At 35.8% G+C, this 16,474-nt stretch overlaps 1 protein-coding gene across 5 annotated transcripts in view; it reads left to right on the top strand.

Moving 5' to 3' along the window:
* The window catches only part of PTPN4 (protein tyrosine phosphatase non-receptor type 4), a 98,663-nt gene that overhangs the window by 16,680 nt on the left and 65,509 nt on the right, over positions 1-16,474 (top strand). Inside the window, exons 2-5 of one of the 5 annotated variants that reach the window (XM_060774226.2) lie at positions 2,524-2,678; positions 4,968-5,075; positions 13,523-13,565; positions 13,666-13,744. In XM_060774226.2, coding sequence (XP_060630209.2) covers positions 2,541-2,678; positions 4,968-5,075; positions 13,523-13,565; positions 13,666-13,744 — 368 coding nt within the window. In that variant the 5' untranslated portion in view covers positions 2,524-2,540. Of the gene's footprint in view, positions 1-2,523; positions 2,679-4,967; positions 5,076-8,196; positions 8,267-13,522; positions 13,566-13,647; positions 13,745-16,474 lie in introns of those variants that run through there. The other 4 variants (XM_067473526.1, XM_067473536.1, XM_067473547.1 and 1 more) reach the window with 4 other exon arrangements.

Below are 16,474 nucleotides of genomic sequence, written 5' to 3'. Positions count from 1 at the left end.
ATAAGTTGAGTGACTTTGGAAAACCGATATCCAAAATATCAGATTAAAAATTATGTATCTTTAAACATGCATCCATATCACAGCAGAAGAGTTAGCAAAAATTGTGTGTTCTCCTGAGTTTAAGCAAGTATTATGAATTATACTGTGAATGAAATCTGTAATAGTCGTGTTTTGAGGAGAAATTTGCTCATATTTAAGGAAACAGATCTGATCTTTGGGTATATCAGAATAGTGCAAAAACTTTATGCAAGAACTGACCACAGGCATGGGATTAGCTGCATAGTCATCTGGCATAGACTATTATTTTAACATTTCTATTCAGTAAATTAGAGATGCAAATGTGCTTTCCTTTTTATTTTTTGTGCTTGTATGTGGAAACAGGAGGCTGCCATAGTAAATTTGTGTTAACTTCAGAGCCTTAAGTTGTATTCTACTGAGAACACGGGGAGCTGATAATATGAATGAACTATTCAGAGAGAGAAATGGCTCATGAATTGCACCATACGTGTTATTTTAGAAATGCCACTGCAGATTCTATACAATCAAAATAGTTTTCCACCACTGTTGGACATGATTCTTCTTTCTGCTGTAACTTCCTAAAATGTCTCCTGGATGATTGAGGGAACCTCTGATGCAGCTTTGAAGGGGCATAGGAGCTGGGGTGCCTGTAGAGGAAAAGTGTATTGAGCAAGTGGAAGTTGACATTCACAATGCTTGTTGTAATCCATAAAGTTAAACTTTCATTTTCACACAAAGGTGTATCAAAATTGTGTTCTGTTCAGTAGAATTCAACATGGTTTCTAAATACATTAATATTTGGGAATTTTATTAGTACTTCCTCAGTTAGGATTAGGTAGATGGGGGGAAGTCCTTCCAATGCTTTGGGTGTTACATGATACAAATAGGCTATGTGGAAGCTTCATGCTTCTATTTTACAGATTGCTAATTTAAAGTATATATCAGAAACTTTCCACTGTTTCAAAAATGCTGTGTGACTTTGTGTGTGTATGCTCCTGTTTGAGGAAGCCCAGTCCAAGACTCTGAATTACATCCATCTGTGTCACTATGCTGATAGGACATCAGTGTTGGAATTATTCCAGTGGAATAACTTCACTCTCTTTCCTTCAGTTCATTGTACCTCAGATGGAGAAAACTACTTAAGGCTGCTTTGTGTAGTAACTTTTGCTGATATGAAGATCATTGCCATAGCAGAAAATCATGATGTGGAGTATGCCTTGCCTTGGGGTGCAGTTTTAATAGGAGTCTTCCTTCTACTATGTCTGATTAAATTGCCCTTCTTAAACCACCCAAATGCTATACAATTTGCATATTTATTTATTCATTTTTTATTATGGTGGTCCATTAATGAAGTACAGCTGTATTTTTAAAAGACCAATTTCTAAATATCAGTCAAAACCTTCCTAACAAGTTAGGTCATTATGTGTAATTTGAAGTTTGATTTGGAGTCTTATGTTTGTGCTTTTTGATATTAAAAAAGTGTTTGCTTTAGAAATATGCTTCAAAGACTGGTATATTGTAGTTGCAGGTTGAATTTCAAAAAACACCACAAGAACCAATTTTGATGTGATTGTTTGCCGGTAACCCATGGAGTTTTATGTACTCTTGAAACAATCTATTTCTCTAGAGATTATTTGAAGACTATGACTGTTGTGTCCCATTGGGCCTTAATATTGTTCCAGTTTATTGGTCAGTGCCATCCCCAATCTTTCAGTACTATTTAACTTAAGGTTAATCTAAAGAAAGGATCCAAAGAAGATTCCTACTTCTGTGAATTGTGTATTAAAATAAGCTGGTTGAATAATCTGAATTAGTGTTTCAACCAGTTGATTCCAGATATATCAACTAAGGTTCTGTCAAGAAAAAAGCTATGTAAAACTGATAAACATCTCTCAGTTACAGTTCATGAAAGTTAGGTTGACATTACTACCATGGAAGTCCAATTCTGTATGGCAGAAACTGTGTGAGGTTACCAAAACAGAAACTATTAGGAGAAACCCGAGCCCTTACATCCAATCTCCTTCCGGTTGAATCTGGCCGATCTGCTGTCCCAGATAATCTCTTTCTCTTTCATAATCCCTTTCTCACACTTTTAACATTTTTACCCATTTTGAAATGTTGAAATGCTTTTTACAAGGCATTCTTTTGAAGTAAGATATTTGAGCTAAAATATAGTGGCATTATTGGTGACATTAAAATACCATAGTAGTAGCATTAAAATATAATGATATTTATTATTTTGTGTTTGATCTTTGGCCCCATTCACCATTGCAGTGTAGAGCTACTCTGAAATTTAATTTGGCCCTTGAGGGAAAAATAACTGTTCAGTCTAGTAACATATTATAAAGCAAAATGATATAATATAACACAATCTGTTGTAAATGCTTTGCACCACAAAAGTACAGTAGTCTATAAATCTATTATATATGGACGATAAGCATTGTATAAATTGAATATATGTGATTTCTTAACATCAAAAATTATGTTTTTGTTTTTCCCATTAAGACGCTGTGTGGACAGTAATGACCGCACGTTTCCGATTGCCTGCTGGCAGAACCTACAATGTTCGAGCATCTGAGCTGGCACGAGACAGACAACATACAGAAGTGGTCTGCAATATTCTTTTTCTGGATAATACTGTGCAAGCTTTCAGAGTTAACGTAAGTGCACTTGTTGAAGAAACGTGGTCTATCTTAAATATTTCCTCAGTATTAAGTTCTAGAATTTAGAAGGTATTTTTTAAGGTACATATTGAATGACAGTTGACCAGTAGAATATTTCAGCCATTCAATTATTTGCAAAACACATGGTCATTAAGCAAAGTGAAAGGGGTCAGTTATAAACACAGTCTCCCCCCCCCCCCCACACACACTTGCCAGTGCATATAAAAGCTTAAAAACATGTTTACAATTATTATAGTCACATTTATTGAGTGCATAATAGCCTAAATTATTAGTTATGCTAAGGTGCTACTAGGACTTGGGGTGGGGATTCCTAGTCTGGGAAGGCACAACGGAACAGCCAAGTTTTTAAATTCCTTCTGAAAACGGCTAGAGTGGGGGCCTGTCTGAGATCTTACTCATTTAGAGTATCCAGGTATTCCTGGACTACTTTACTTATTTTGGATTGCACTTCCTTTATTACCTCATCTGCTCTGTATTGTTCAGGTTGAAACCAGTCTCCTTTTGGGAGAAGATTGAGGCAAAGAAGGTATTGAGCAGTTCTGCCATTTTCCTATCCCTAGTTAGCATTTTAGCACCTTCTCCACACAGAGGCACCACTGTTTCCTTTTTCTTTCTTTTTCTACTGACATAACCAAAGAACCCCTTTTTATTGGTTTTAACCTCTCTGGCAAGCAGAGTTCATTTTGTGCCTTAGTCCTATGAACCTTTTCCCTGCATATGTTGGTTAATTGTTTGAATTCCTCTTTGGTGATTTGAACAATATATGTATATATGGTTACAGTGAATTCCAATTAGATTTTACAAATTGAATTCTCTGTGGAAAATTTTTATACACCACCCGGAGTCCCCTCAGGGAGATAGGGAAGGATAAAAATAAAGTTTTATTATTTATTTATTATACATATTCCAGGTTAATGAATATGCCAGACACCTGTCTGTTGGTAATAAAATTATTGAGATCGCCTTGATCTTTGCTGAATGAAGGCTGCTTGTGTAGTTTTATCAGAACACTTGCTTGAACTGTGAATCTATTTGTAATGAGTAAGCTGTAGAAATAAATCTACTTTGCCATAGGGCTTTGTGAAAAACAAATGCCAGAATGCTACTTGGAGAAAACCTCCTCTGATCCAGAAAATACAATTCAGGTAGTCTTATTATGCACTTAGCATATTATGTATATTAGTATATTAGGGCTCCACAGCCAGGTTACCACTCTTGGAAGACCATCATCCTTGGAATACTAGGGATCGCCTAAGTAAAGTAATATTATGTGAAATTCTTCATCAGCTAGTTGCTTTAGCAGCATTGTATATACAGAGGGGATGTTCCCCATAAATAGTTTGTCCAACAAGCCAAGACATACAAGGTAGCATGAAAGGAATCTGGAGTGCATGAAGGACACAAAATAATGGTTGAGAACCCAACCTGTGCCACATAAGTGGAAGTGACAGTCCACATCTCAAAGGCAAGGACAGACTTGCTCAGCATTTTTAAGACTACAAGGTTGCATTGTTATATAGTAGAAGCAGAGAAACTATTTGTGCAGTATATAGTAACATGCATCCATTTAAATGAAGCAGAGTATGCATTTTTATTCAGTTACATCTTGTAATTGCATAAATAGTGGTTCCCAACCATTTTTGACCAGGGACCGTTTGAACAGGGACCACTCTCCATCATTAGTACTAAAAGGGTTGTGAATCAGGTTTTGGTCAACTTTAGATTTGGTTTGGTTATTTGGAGTGTTGATTCAGAAAATTGCATTGGATAGACCACATCAGCTCTAGTTTCTGATACAGAACATATGCCATCCAGTAGTCACCATCTGCTCACCCACAGAAAACCATATTTAATCATCTAGAGCTGATGTGGTAGTAGTAATCTTTCGTGGATAGTCAGCCTCTCCCCTCCCGAGATCCCCATTGCCTCGGCACTAAGAGGGTTTTGCAAAACCAGTCGCTTTCATTCCTGTGTGGTTTTGAGGCAACAGTGTAGTAATGGTGAGGCCGTGGACCACTTTAGGATAAATAGAATAGTATTTAAAGTTGGGAACGCATTAAGACTGGTAGAGCTGACTGTTAGATGAAGTACATAATCATTCAGTTTGAATATGTGAATGTTTTTTCAGAAAGAAGTTTCAGGTTTCTACCCCCAGTATCAACATTACTTTGAGCTTGATGAAAATGGCAAAAAACAGTGTCCTACTTTAGTGGTGACTGAAATGTTGCTCTCATTTGCACATATTTTTGTCCATTTTTTTTACAGAAACATGATCAGGGTCAAGTTCTATTAGATGTAGTTTTCAGGCATCTTGATCTGACCGAGAGAGACTATTTTGGTTTACAATTGGCTGATGATTCTACTGATAACCCGGTAAGTTATAGCTATATTTTAAGCAAAATCTTCATCTTTGCTGTGTGTGTGTGTTTTCTTTTTTTAAGTTTAAGGCCCGGTTTTGCAGAACAGGTCTGTATTTGATCTGTATTCCTGAGTTTGATAATTCTGGTTTGCTTTTCATTTCATTTAATTATATTGAGAAGGCAGAACAAATGTCTTGTAAAAACAGTGTTATAAGGTTTGCCTACTGAGAATTTGTATACTTTATGTTCTTTTCTTGTTGTTTTATGAGTCCTTGGGCATATAGGAATTGGAAGTACATGTATCAAAATCAGTATTCTTGGTGATGAATGCTATATAAGAATTGAAGTGTTTATTCAAATTATAATAATCATTCATGGTGAGCTTCTCTTTTGAGTTATGGAATCCTGTTTATTTGCCTTCATTCAGTAGTGATGCAATCCTAAACATGTTCACAACCTCACTGGAAATTTAAGCCCTATTTGAGGCCTAACTTTATATTGTCAAGGAATATGACTGGAATTTTGTTGTGTGTATGCTTTTTTGTGCTCGTAATTCTTGGTTTTATTAGACGTGTTGTGTTTAATTGTTTAATTGTTTTCATGAGGGACAGTCCCCTTTAAAGAGATGCTTTTTTCAGTTTCCATCACCCAATTTGACAACCTTCATGTGGTAATTCTTTTGTACTGGGCTCAACAAGCATCCAGCAAATAAGTGATTATTCTTGAATTGGTTCCAATGAGTGAGATAATTTAACATTTTCCTGCCTATTTTAACATCTCATATATATATATTGTATATATTTAGTTCTGTTGCCATGCTGAAAGTGTTCGGCAGACTCTTAGTAAACAAGAGGCATTTCACAGATCATTGAGCTATGCATATATTACAGATTGCAAAATGGAGTAGAAATAAAACTGTTGCTAAGTCTATTCAAGCCCCTTCCTCTCTTCTCCATTCCCATGGCCTTTCGTTTTATATAAGAATGGAGTAAACTGAGAATGTTGATGAGGAAGTTGAAAAAACAAGTACACAGAAGATCCCTTAGTGTTAATTTAGCCTGCTGTTCCTAGTGGATGAATCTGAGGGTCTTCATAGTAAGCAAAGCATTGTGACAGGTATTCGCTTGAGACTGTAAAATTTGGCACAAACTTTGGTAGATGTTTGCTTCATGAACAGTCATATTATCCAAAAATCGTGGAACTTGATACATAAATCATATGCTTGCTATGATTTTTTAAACTGAGCATCAAACCTATGAGGTGGTTTTGTTCTGGCCTTTGTGACATTTTTGGATCTTGTTGGCTTTTTAGTTTTCGAAGTCATGCTTCTACAGTTATGCTTCTCAATACTTTCAACAGAGATACATGTTTATTTCTCTAGATCTTTGTATATTCTGAAAATAAAAAAAATGTCTCTCTTCTCCAAAGCGCCCTTTTATGATGGAAAGATTAATAACAACTTGAGACAATTTCTGAGATAAATATTTCGATTCCCTTTGAATTGCAAAATAATCTTATGCTTCTGATGATACCATGATCATTGATTTAATTAAAATGGAACCAAGATCAGTGTCACTATATATCATTTTCCGAAATGAAAAGATCTAATTTTAAGTTGTCAGCATAAGGCTGTATTTGAAACAGATTGAAGCTGTTTGAGTTTTATTCTCACAGTGATTGTATTTGTGTTTAGATCTGGCAAAATGGATGTGTCAGTAAAATGTTTTAGGTACTTGTCCATCTCATGTACCCTGACAGTGTAAAATAAATGGTGGGGAGGGCAGGAGTGGCCTAAATATCATCATCATCATCATCATCATTTTTTACTCACCTCTTCCCAGGAATCAAGGCAGGGAACAATAAGATATTAAAAGCATATTATAATACAATATATACCACACATACCACATGAACTGGTCAAACCATAAGTTTAAAAGAACATATACAGTCAATACATATTTAAAAATAAGTACATAATTTGAAATTTGTAATTTAAGATTTATAATTTAAAGTCAGCTGCCTAGGCTGGCCAGAAGTGATTGGTCTTTAATGATGTTTTAAATCCAAAATGGGCAGACCACCAATGAATACTAGATGCTGTAGGCTCTATTTCAGAGGAAGGAAGTAGCAAAGTCATCTCCTTACCTATAAAAACTCTGGTGAAATCCACGAAGTTGACATCGACTTATTTCATAATAGTCACTATTTGTAGTAATGCATTAACTCAGTGAATGTATACTGCTGAAATAGTGGTTGTAATAAGTAACAATTGTTAATTCTGCAAAAATCTAGTAAATATTTTAATCTTATTTAATTATTTGAAAAGCACTTAGTGATGAGTTGTACCAGAAAAAATTAATTAATATGTCATAGTATACAAGCGTTAAATTTGAATTGTTTCCCTAGTTTTAAATAAAGATTGCTGGTAGCTCTCTAAATGAGCTAAAGTTAAGAGAATATGTCTCGTGAAATTTTGAATGTTTTAAAAAGCATTGCATTAATAATGACAACATTTATATAAAATTATAAACATCTTGTTTCTCTTACAAGAAAAAATACTGTTTGTTTCATTCATTTATTTTGTTTGTAAAAAAAGTCAAATTATTCATCAGTGGGGCTCAAATTACACATTGCACTTAAATGAAAAGGTGAAGATCAATATGTGTGCCTCTAGTAAACTGCAGCTCTTGGATGTAGGCCATCATACTCTGACAGCATTGCTGACAATGTACTTGATGCTTTAAAGTGAATGAACAGCTGTCTAATGTTCAAGTTAGGTTGATGTTGGGTCAAGTGGATAAGGGTAAAGCCAGAAGATTAGGGCAGGGGAAGTTAGGAGAAACAGACCTGATTTGCTGCATTTGATAGTTTTTCTCATTTGTGGAATATGCTAAATTTACTACAATTGCCAACAATTTCTGTTTAAACTTGATCTCATTTACATTTTGATTTTTCACAGTATTCTATAATGCTGCTTTCTAGAACTGCCAGAGAAATTAAAAGGGAGCTAGATTTTCAAACTGCATGGTTGGCCCAATGGGCTGTGAAAATGTTCACTAGGACAATGTTAGAAGCCAGGTACAGATACCAGCCTGCAGGGAAAGTCATGCTAGTAATTTCTCCACATTTTGTAGGCCAAAATGGGTTATTTGGAGATACTTCTCAAGATGGTGGGCAGTTCTTATAAGTTCATCTTATTTACAGGTACAATCTGCAGTTTTTTATTTATTAAACCATTTCTATCTTACCCTTTACCATAGCATTTCAAAATATTCTTGCACCTCATTTTAGTGTTCCAAAGCTCTTCATGTTGACCTGCTTTACAAAATTAAATAGTGAACATCCATCTGTTCTTGCATCTATAATCTCTTCTAACCTAAATATCATTTTACTCTGTGCGATAATTTGATTCATTTGTAAAGTGTCCCCTGTTGCTGATTAAACAGATTTTTTTTCACTGTGATGCACATATTTCAATTTTTAAATGTTTTTATTTATATTTTAAGAGACCAATTTTAATGCATAAGCTACAAACTAAGTTTGGTCCACTCTGTATTCTTCTCCTAATCCTGTAATTTTATAAATCAAAAGGAAAATCATTAATAACTTGTAAAATATCAAATATCTCAGATCACACCATTAAATAGCATGTTAGAATAACATACATCTTTTAATAACCGAGTTGTTGCTGGAGGGGCAGTTGCTCTTTGTGGATTTTGTTTGGTTTTGCTCTGTTGGGATTTTTTTACAAGCATATTTATACTGAGTGTAGCAGCTTAGATAACAGATCCTTTGTTATGATAAAGCTTCCCCCCCCCCCCCCTAAAGTCTAAGGCTAGGAAATCAGTGGCCTAGAAAGTAATCCTTGAATGTTCCACATATGGTCAGTGATATATCCCTTGGCTCATAGTTTCAGACAGAGACAGAATTGGGCAAGTGTTGTTTCCTGAAGAAATTATGACTATTTTAAACAGGGTGTGTGTGGCCTTTTGATTTTCTAATATAATTGTGCACATCTGATGTCTAGCAACAGATCCCAATGTTTTTTTTCCCATCCTGTTATCATTGCTCATCATCTGTGTCTCTATACACTCATGTATTAGCATTATCAAATGTTTGCAAAGCCTACATGTTTAGTAGTATAGTGTTTTAGATGCAGCTGAATCCAGAACCGAATAAAATTGATTTGTAAAGATTTAGAGCTCGGATTAACTGAAGGAGGGCTTCTTCAAAAACAGCCTGTATCTTAACCTTACCAGGCACGTTAAGAGTTTTTATAACATTTTTTGAATTGGAAATTAGATAGCATTGGATGCTGATTGAAAATTGATGGGTATTCAAGTGCTTTTAATTTTGCCACTGTGTGTTCCACATCCCCAGTAAGAGGGATTTTTAAGGCTTCTTTTTCCTGTATTTTGCTTTTATAACGATTGTCTGCAAAAATCTAAGAGAATAATTATCTTTTAGAAAGGCCCCCAAATTGTAAAGAAAAATATTGGTTAAAACTTTCTTTACTTGTTTATCTGCAGTGGAGCATACGTGATCCCATCAGGAGAAATCTGTGGCTTTCATCCTATTATGAAAATTAATTTAAAAAATTGAACATTTTTTAAAAAAAATATGTATAAGAAAAATCACAGGTGGATAGTACAAACAGTGTATTTATTAGGCACAATCTCACAGGGAGAAAAATATAGCTGTTAATTTTCAATTCTACTCATTGGGAGGCACAATGATTGTGTCCTGTGGTGTTGTACAAAGACCTAAGTCAAATTGAATGTCTTCTAAAATACTCTGAATTAAATCAACTGACAAATAAGGGTACAAACAGAATCATATGTATCTCTGATTTTTTAGAATGAATGTTGACCTTTTATATCACATATGTCAATTGACATAACTGCAGCCAGATTGTTAACTGGGGTTAGCTACAAGAATCACTCAGCTCCCTCCTTGCAACAATTCCATCATATCTCACTGCACAAATTTGTCTGGCTCAGAGATCAAGAGATGCTTTTCTCTCAGTTACACCATTATCACAAGAGAAGGCCTTCTCAGTGGGTGCCCCAAGGATCTGGAACTCCCTTTCCAGGGAGACCAGAATTGACCCCCCCTCCTTATTGTCCTTCCAGTGGCAGGCTAAAACCGATTTATTCTGGTATGCCTTTAAAACACAAGTTTTAAAGAATGGGCAAGAGATGCATGATATTAGCTAATTATTAACAACTTTTTAGGTATTTATTTTAATATTTTAACTATTGTTTTAATACTTATGACACGTGTAATTTTGTTTTAATATTTTTGTATGTTTTTAATTGTATAGTTTTAAAGTTATGAGCAACTTTGGTTCTCAGTCCTGAGAAAAGTTGGGTACAAGTAATAATATTAACAGCACCATATAGATTGAATATTTAAAAGAAATTCTAGAAAATGCTGCTCAGTTTTTCTTTGTTACATTATGTGTGTCTCCAGTGGAAGCAGTTCCGAAATAAAAGTGTATTTGACTTACTGTCAAATCAAACTTTGTCCTGACAAACAGATGTTTGATATGGGGAAAATGAACTGTACTTGGAGTATAAAGTACTTGTTTGATAAATATAACTTCACATTCAAAGTAGTGTGCTTAGTTTCAGCAGCTAGAGTGTAATTGCTATTTTATATGACAGTGTAACAGTGCTCCTTAAGTTCTCTGATGTGGGGAACTGGTAATATTTTTCCTCAGTGGGCCAGATTTGTGCCAGTTCAGTCCAATTCTTTCTTTTGTTCCTGGGAACTCTCTGCAAATTGGCAGCCAATGGTTTGGAGACTGGTCACATTTTAAGGACCACCACTGTGGGGAGCACTAATGTAACAGACTGATTTTAAGCAGAAATCAGTGGAAGATCTGTGTGTACTAGTCAAATCCCATAATTTTTGCATGCTCTTTGAGACAATTGAAGAATAAATACAAAACCAAATGCGAAATGATCATGATAGTTCTTCAGGAGGTGATTTGCTCTTTTTTTGTCTTTTTATGGAGTTTGAAAAAGTACAGTTGGAAAATAACCACGAATATAGGCATTAAAATAGTATTGACTTTCTCAGGGTATCAATAAGTACTGGATTCTGCATAATCTTATTTGTCTCAGCAAGAAAAATTAAGCCCAGTTGCTTGCATTTACTGCCCTTAGCTTTCAACTTAGTGAGGTATGCCATATGTAATAACAATTCCACTAATGGTGTTGTTAGGTTGATCAGGATTGTATAATTGCCACATTACAGTTTGAGTTCAGTGGCAGGGAAAACGGACTGGTTAAGTAATTTATAGTTAGTTTGGAGTTGTCCTATGTTATGTTTATTCTGTATTCAGTGGCTGTTATAAGCTATATAGAACAGCAGAAAGTAAGTTTTTACAAAGCAATCATTTAACACTCTGTTCAAATCTATGAATGCATTTACATTGCAGAATTAATGCAGCTTGATACCACTAACTTCTATGGATTAATGCTGTGGAATGATCAGAGTTGTAGTTTTGTAAAGTTTTTAGCCTTCTTTGCCAAAGAGTGCTACAACTCCCATGATCCTGCATTATGGCAGGAAGGAGAAGGAGGAGGAGAAGAAGAAGAAATAATAATATTTATTTTCTACCCTGCCTCCATCTCCCCGAAGGGACTCAGGCCGGCTTACATGGGGCCAAGCCCAAGGTAGAATACAATTAAAAACAAAGCAGTAACAATTAAGATAGCATAAAACAGCATAACAATAATAGCAAGCATCAACAGTAACTGCAGACTAATTTTGGCGGGGAGGGGAAGAAGACCACTATGCGAGCTGGTTAAAGGATAAGGTGGTTCAATAAGGTAGATAGCAGCATATAATAGCATAGGAAATATGAAAACAGAGCAAATTAACAGGATCAGAATCAATTCAGTTAATGTAATATCGGAAATCAGATTAAATGATGATTCAGGTCATGATACAGGCCGTTTGTCATAGGAGTCATCAATCAAAAGCACGACAAAACATCCACGTCTTAGGGTGCCAGCCTAATCTCTCTGGGGAGGGAGTTCCAGAGATGGGGAGGCACCACTGAGAATGCCCTCTCTCTTGTCCCCACCAACCGCACCTGAGACGGGGGCTAGAGCGAGAGAAAAGCATCCTCGGAAGATCTTAAGGACCATGTGGTCTCATAAGGGAGAAGGCGGTCGCACAGATAGGCAGGCCCTGAACTGTTTAGAACTTTATAGGTAATAATCTGTAGCTTGAATTGGGACCGAAAACTTATCAGCAGCCAGTGGAGCTGTTTAAACAGGAGGGTTGACCACTCCCTTTAACTTGCTCCAGTTAACAATCTAGCCGCCGACCTTTCCACCAGCTGTAGTTTCTGAACTGTCTTCAAGGGCAACCATGGACCACCATGGCCAAGTCAGACTTCTCGATGTATGGTCGCAGCTGGTGCACAAGTTTTAACTGTGCAAAAGCTCTCCCGGCCACCACTGACACCTGAGCATCAAGCATCAGCGCTGAGTCCAGGAGGGCTCCCAGATTGCGGACCTGTGTCTCCAGGGGAAGTGTAACCCCGTCAAACACAGGTTGCCACCCTATACCCCGTTCGGCCAAGCGACTGACCTGGAGGACCTCTGTCTTGTCAGGATTCAATTTCAACCTATTGGCCCTCATTGTTGCACACCAAGGCTAAAAGCACACCTTTGAACCCACAAACACTCCACAGTTCTTTAGCGAATAAATAAATAAATGCAAACAATATAAAAAAGGTGAAAAGGGCAAGTAAGAAAGTCTGGACAGATTTGACCCCTTCCATCAAAGGTTGATTCCTCCTGGTTGCTCGTTAACACATTCCTTTCACTTTCCTTATCTAGCAACCCAGGCTGGTTCCCATCAGACTCTCTGGAAACCATTCTATCTTGAGAACTAACTAACTATCTCAGAGTCTTCCAACTCCCTTTGCTCTGCTGTTTGTTCTGTGCCCTCATTCACAATCCCCTGAGAATCTACATTAAAATCCAACATGGAAATCTCTGAAGGGTCCTGCTCTGAAGGAAATTGACGAATCAAGAGACCTTTTTTTCAAAAGCGGCCTCACGACTGCCTGTTTTAGGCATGATGGAATTTGCCCTTGCTCCAATGAAGCATTTATTATCTTTGACAACCAATCGGCCAGCCCTTCTCCGGCAAGTTTTATAAGCCACAACAGGCAAGGGTCTAGTGCGCATGTGGTTGCCCTCACCACTCCAAGGATGTCAAACTGTATGAATTGTGCAGTGTAGATGCACCCTGTGCTTTCCAGAGCAAAGACAAGTATTTGGTGTTGTCTAGCTATCAAGGAAGAATGTGTAGTAAGTGATTTGGTCCCATAAATCCCGCAAAAAACTACGCTTATTTTGTCTTGTTGAGAAGTACCGCAATAATAATATTTGTTGTTTGGAGAATACACATAATGATGTTTTCCTTTCTTTCCAGAGGTGGCTGGATCCAAACAAGCCTATCAGGAAACAATTGAAGAGTAAGCAAAAATGTTTTTATTTACAATTAAGAGAAATACTTACACATTTTTATTTTTCTTATATAGTGTACTAATAATGAAGTATTTTGGTTGATTTTAGGAGGATCGCCTCACAGTTTGAACTTCAGAGTCAAATTTTTTGTAAGCGATCCTAATAAACTTCAAGAAGAATACACACGGTATCAGTTTCTCTCTTATTTTAATATATCAGCTTGATGTTTTTATTATGTTGTTGATACGGTATAGATATGTCTTAATTAGTGAGTGTAGTGTGTTTCTGTGCTTTACTTTTTTTGTAGAAATGTTGGTTTAGTGTGTTTTCTGTGCTTTTTTTGTAGAAATGTTGGTTTTTGAGACAGAAATAACATGAGAGAATAGAAATAGCCCTGCTTTAATAGCAGTAAGTAAGGCAGCAGGAGAGAAACAAGTTTAAACTGGGGAGTATAATGGAGGAATCCAATTGGATTTCAGTACTTCTGCCTGAGCATTTCAGGGATCATTTACTATGTGGAATGAATTTAGTTTGACACCACTTTAGCTGTCATGGCTCAGTGCTATGGATTCATAGGACTTGTGGATCACAAAGTCTTTAGCCTTTTCTGCTGAAGAGTGATGGCATCTCCTCATACTGCAAATCCCAGGATTCCACACCATTGAGCCATGGCAGTTAAAGTGGTGTTAAACTGCATTAATTCTACAATATAGATATTCCCTCAGATAGAAAAGAAAGGTCCACCAAGTTTTGCAATCAAATGTTCAAGCCTATGTGTAATAAACATTCAAGCCTCTGACTTGCCCTCAAAATGCAAGTTAAGTAAGCTAGGGTAAATTGACATGCCAAAAGATCTGCTTTGCTTCTTATACCCAAATACCTTGCTAATTAACATTGTATTCTTTTCTTTGAGTTATGTTTTAAATCTTAGTAAATATGTGTAGATAAAAGGTTGTTCTTAGTAAATATTTTCTTTTTCTTTTTGAATAAGTCAGAGTATTGGTTGTTTGTAAATCTGTTTTGCTGCTTTAACCTCAATTGATTTCCCAGTGCAAGAGTTTTTGCAATGTATGTTGTAAGTGGAATGTAGACAAGATCCAATTAATCTTCCTGTGTAGTTGAACACCCGCAGTGTTGCATTCATATCATCTGCTCCTGTGCCCCAGAAAAATCTCTTTCAGACAGAAATATCTTTCTGATCCATGAATATAAGTAGAAGAGTTTATATTCAGGAGAGTTCTTAAATAAATCTATGCAAATAACATAATACTATACTTACCATTAATATTTTTGGAAATTATAAATCATTTTATAGAAAATAAGAGTTATAATTTTTGAGATATGATTTGGCTGTTTCTCTGAGTATGCAATATAGAAGTTAAACTTCATACCATTGCTGATAAGTTTGATCAAGTAGGTGCAGTGCTTCTGTTATTCTAAGTCCAATTTCCATAAGAATATGTTGTATACATGTAAAATAATTCAGAATAATGCTGATGTTGGGCAACTGATTATATAGTGACTTGATGTTTTTTTCTATATAATTGGATATCATGCTACTAACATAGTGCCTGTTAAAAGGAAATATGTGGACTGGGCCTCAGTCCAATCATAGGGAAAGTGCTCTTTCACTCCTTTGATAAGGAACAATTTCACCTTTTTATCATTATGTAACAAAGCTGGGAGTACAAAGGCCACTTGGCAAGAAATGCTAAACAGTCCTTTCAAATCTCCCTTTGTACAGTAAAAATAACATTCCTTGTTGAGAAAACAATTTAAATGTAATTCATTCAATTTTACAGTTCCCACCTTCCATTACACTCCTCTCCATAAATAGCTATGCATGTAAAATAATAGATTATTATAATAGATTATGTTTCATGGATCACACAGTGGATTTTCTTTTTCAACAACATCAACAATATTAGTAAAATTGATTTTAATCTGTCAATCGAAATATAACTTCCCTACAATGAAAAATTACCAGCTTTTTTGGGAATGATGATCAGACTCAGATTCCCAAACTACAATTTCTTTAAATTAAAATTTCAGATTCTGCCCCTAACTTGCCCAGTGCTGTATACATGTATTTTCCTTCTCTTTATTTTATCAACAGTTACAGCCAACTGTCTTTTGTAGGATGCCTTCTTTAGTAGTCCTCTAATTCTTGGTGAAAATTTCAAACCATTTGAAAATTTTAGGTGAACCTCAGTATGATTGTTTCAGTAAATCATTAGTCAAAGGTTTTTAGAAGTGCCTTTTAAATTCAAATGTATCTGCATGACAGTGTTGTCATGTATTTTGAAGAGTATATTTTATCACATTATTCTTTGCATTATTATATATCAGTTGTCCATGTTGATTTTGCATGCAGAAATATTAATAATAATTATAAACCTTTGGGCTTAGGATATCCTAAAGCAGTGTTCATTTGAGAAATGCATACTATTGGTGTGGGTGGTAGAACATGACTTATAAACATACTTATGAATAGCATCCTCAGATGAGGATTAAAAATTAGAGGAGTTTAATGTGAGTTACTGAAAGATGCAAAGTAGATTATCCAGATTCCTGTCTTAAAGTAGATATGATCCTTTGCCACATATTTTCAGTCAAAGAGTATTATCTAAGTGAGAACTCAGCAGGACCCATCAAGAATACTGATATAGACCCCTTCCTTACCCTCCCACCCTACATTCCTTGGGAGACTTACTAACATCAGGGCCTCCCTGTACTTTTCCTACTGCACTATCTGCTACATATTGTTCTCCCTCTATCTATGTATTTATGTATGACTCTAATAAAATTTATTTTAAAAAAAAGAATACTCATATAGGCAGTCCCAGGTTACAAACAAAAAAGGTTCTGTAGGTTTGTTCTTCAGTTGAATTTTGCATGTAAGTCGGAACAGACACAT

Source organism: Anolis sagrei, chromosome 1 (assembly GCF_037176765.1).
Source record: "Anolis sagrei isolate rAnoSag1 chromosome 1, rAnoSag1.mat, whole genome shotgun sequence".
Classification (NCBI taxonomy): domain Eukaryota; kingdom Metazoa; phylum Chordata; class Lepidosauria; order Squamata; family Dactyloidae; genus Anolis; species Anolis sagrei.
The sequence above is the reverse complement of the archived record's forward strand: the minus strand, read 5'-3'. Positions and strand labels throughout refer to the sequence as shown.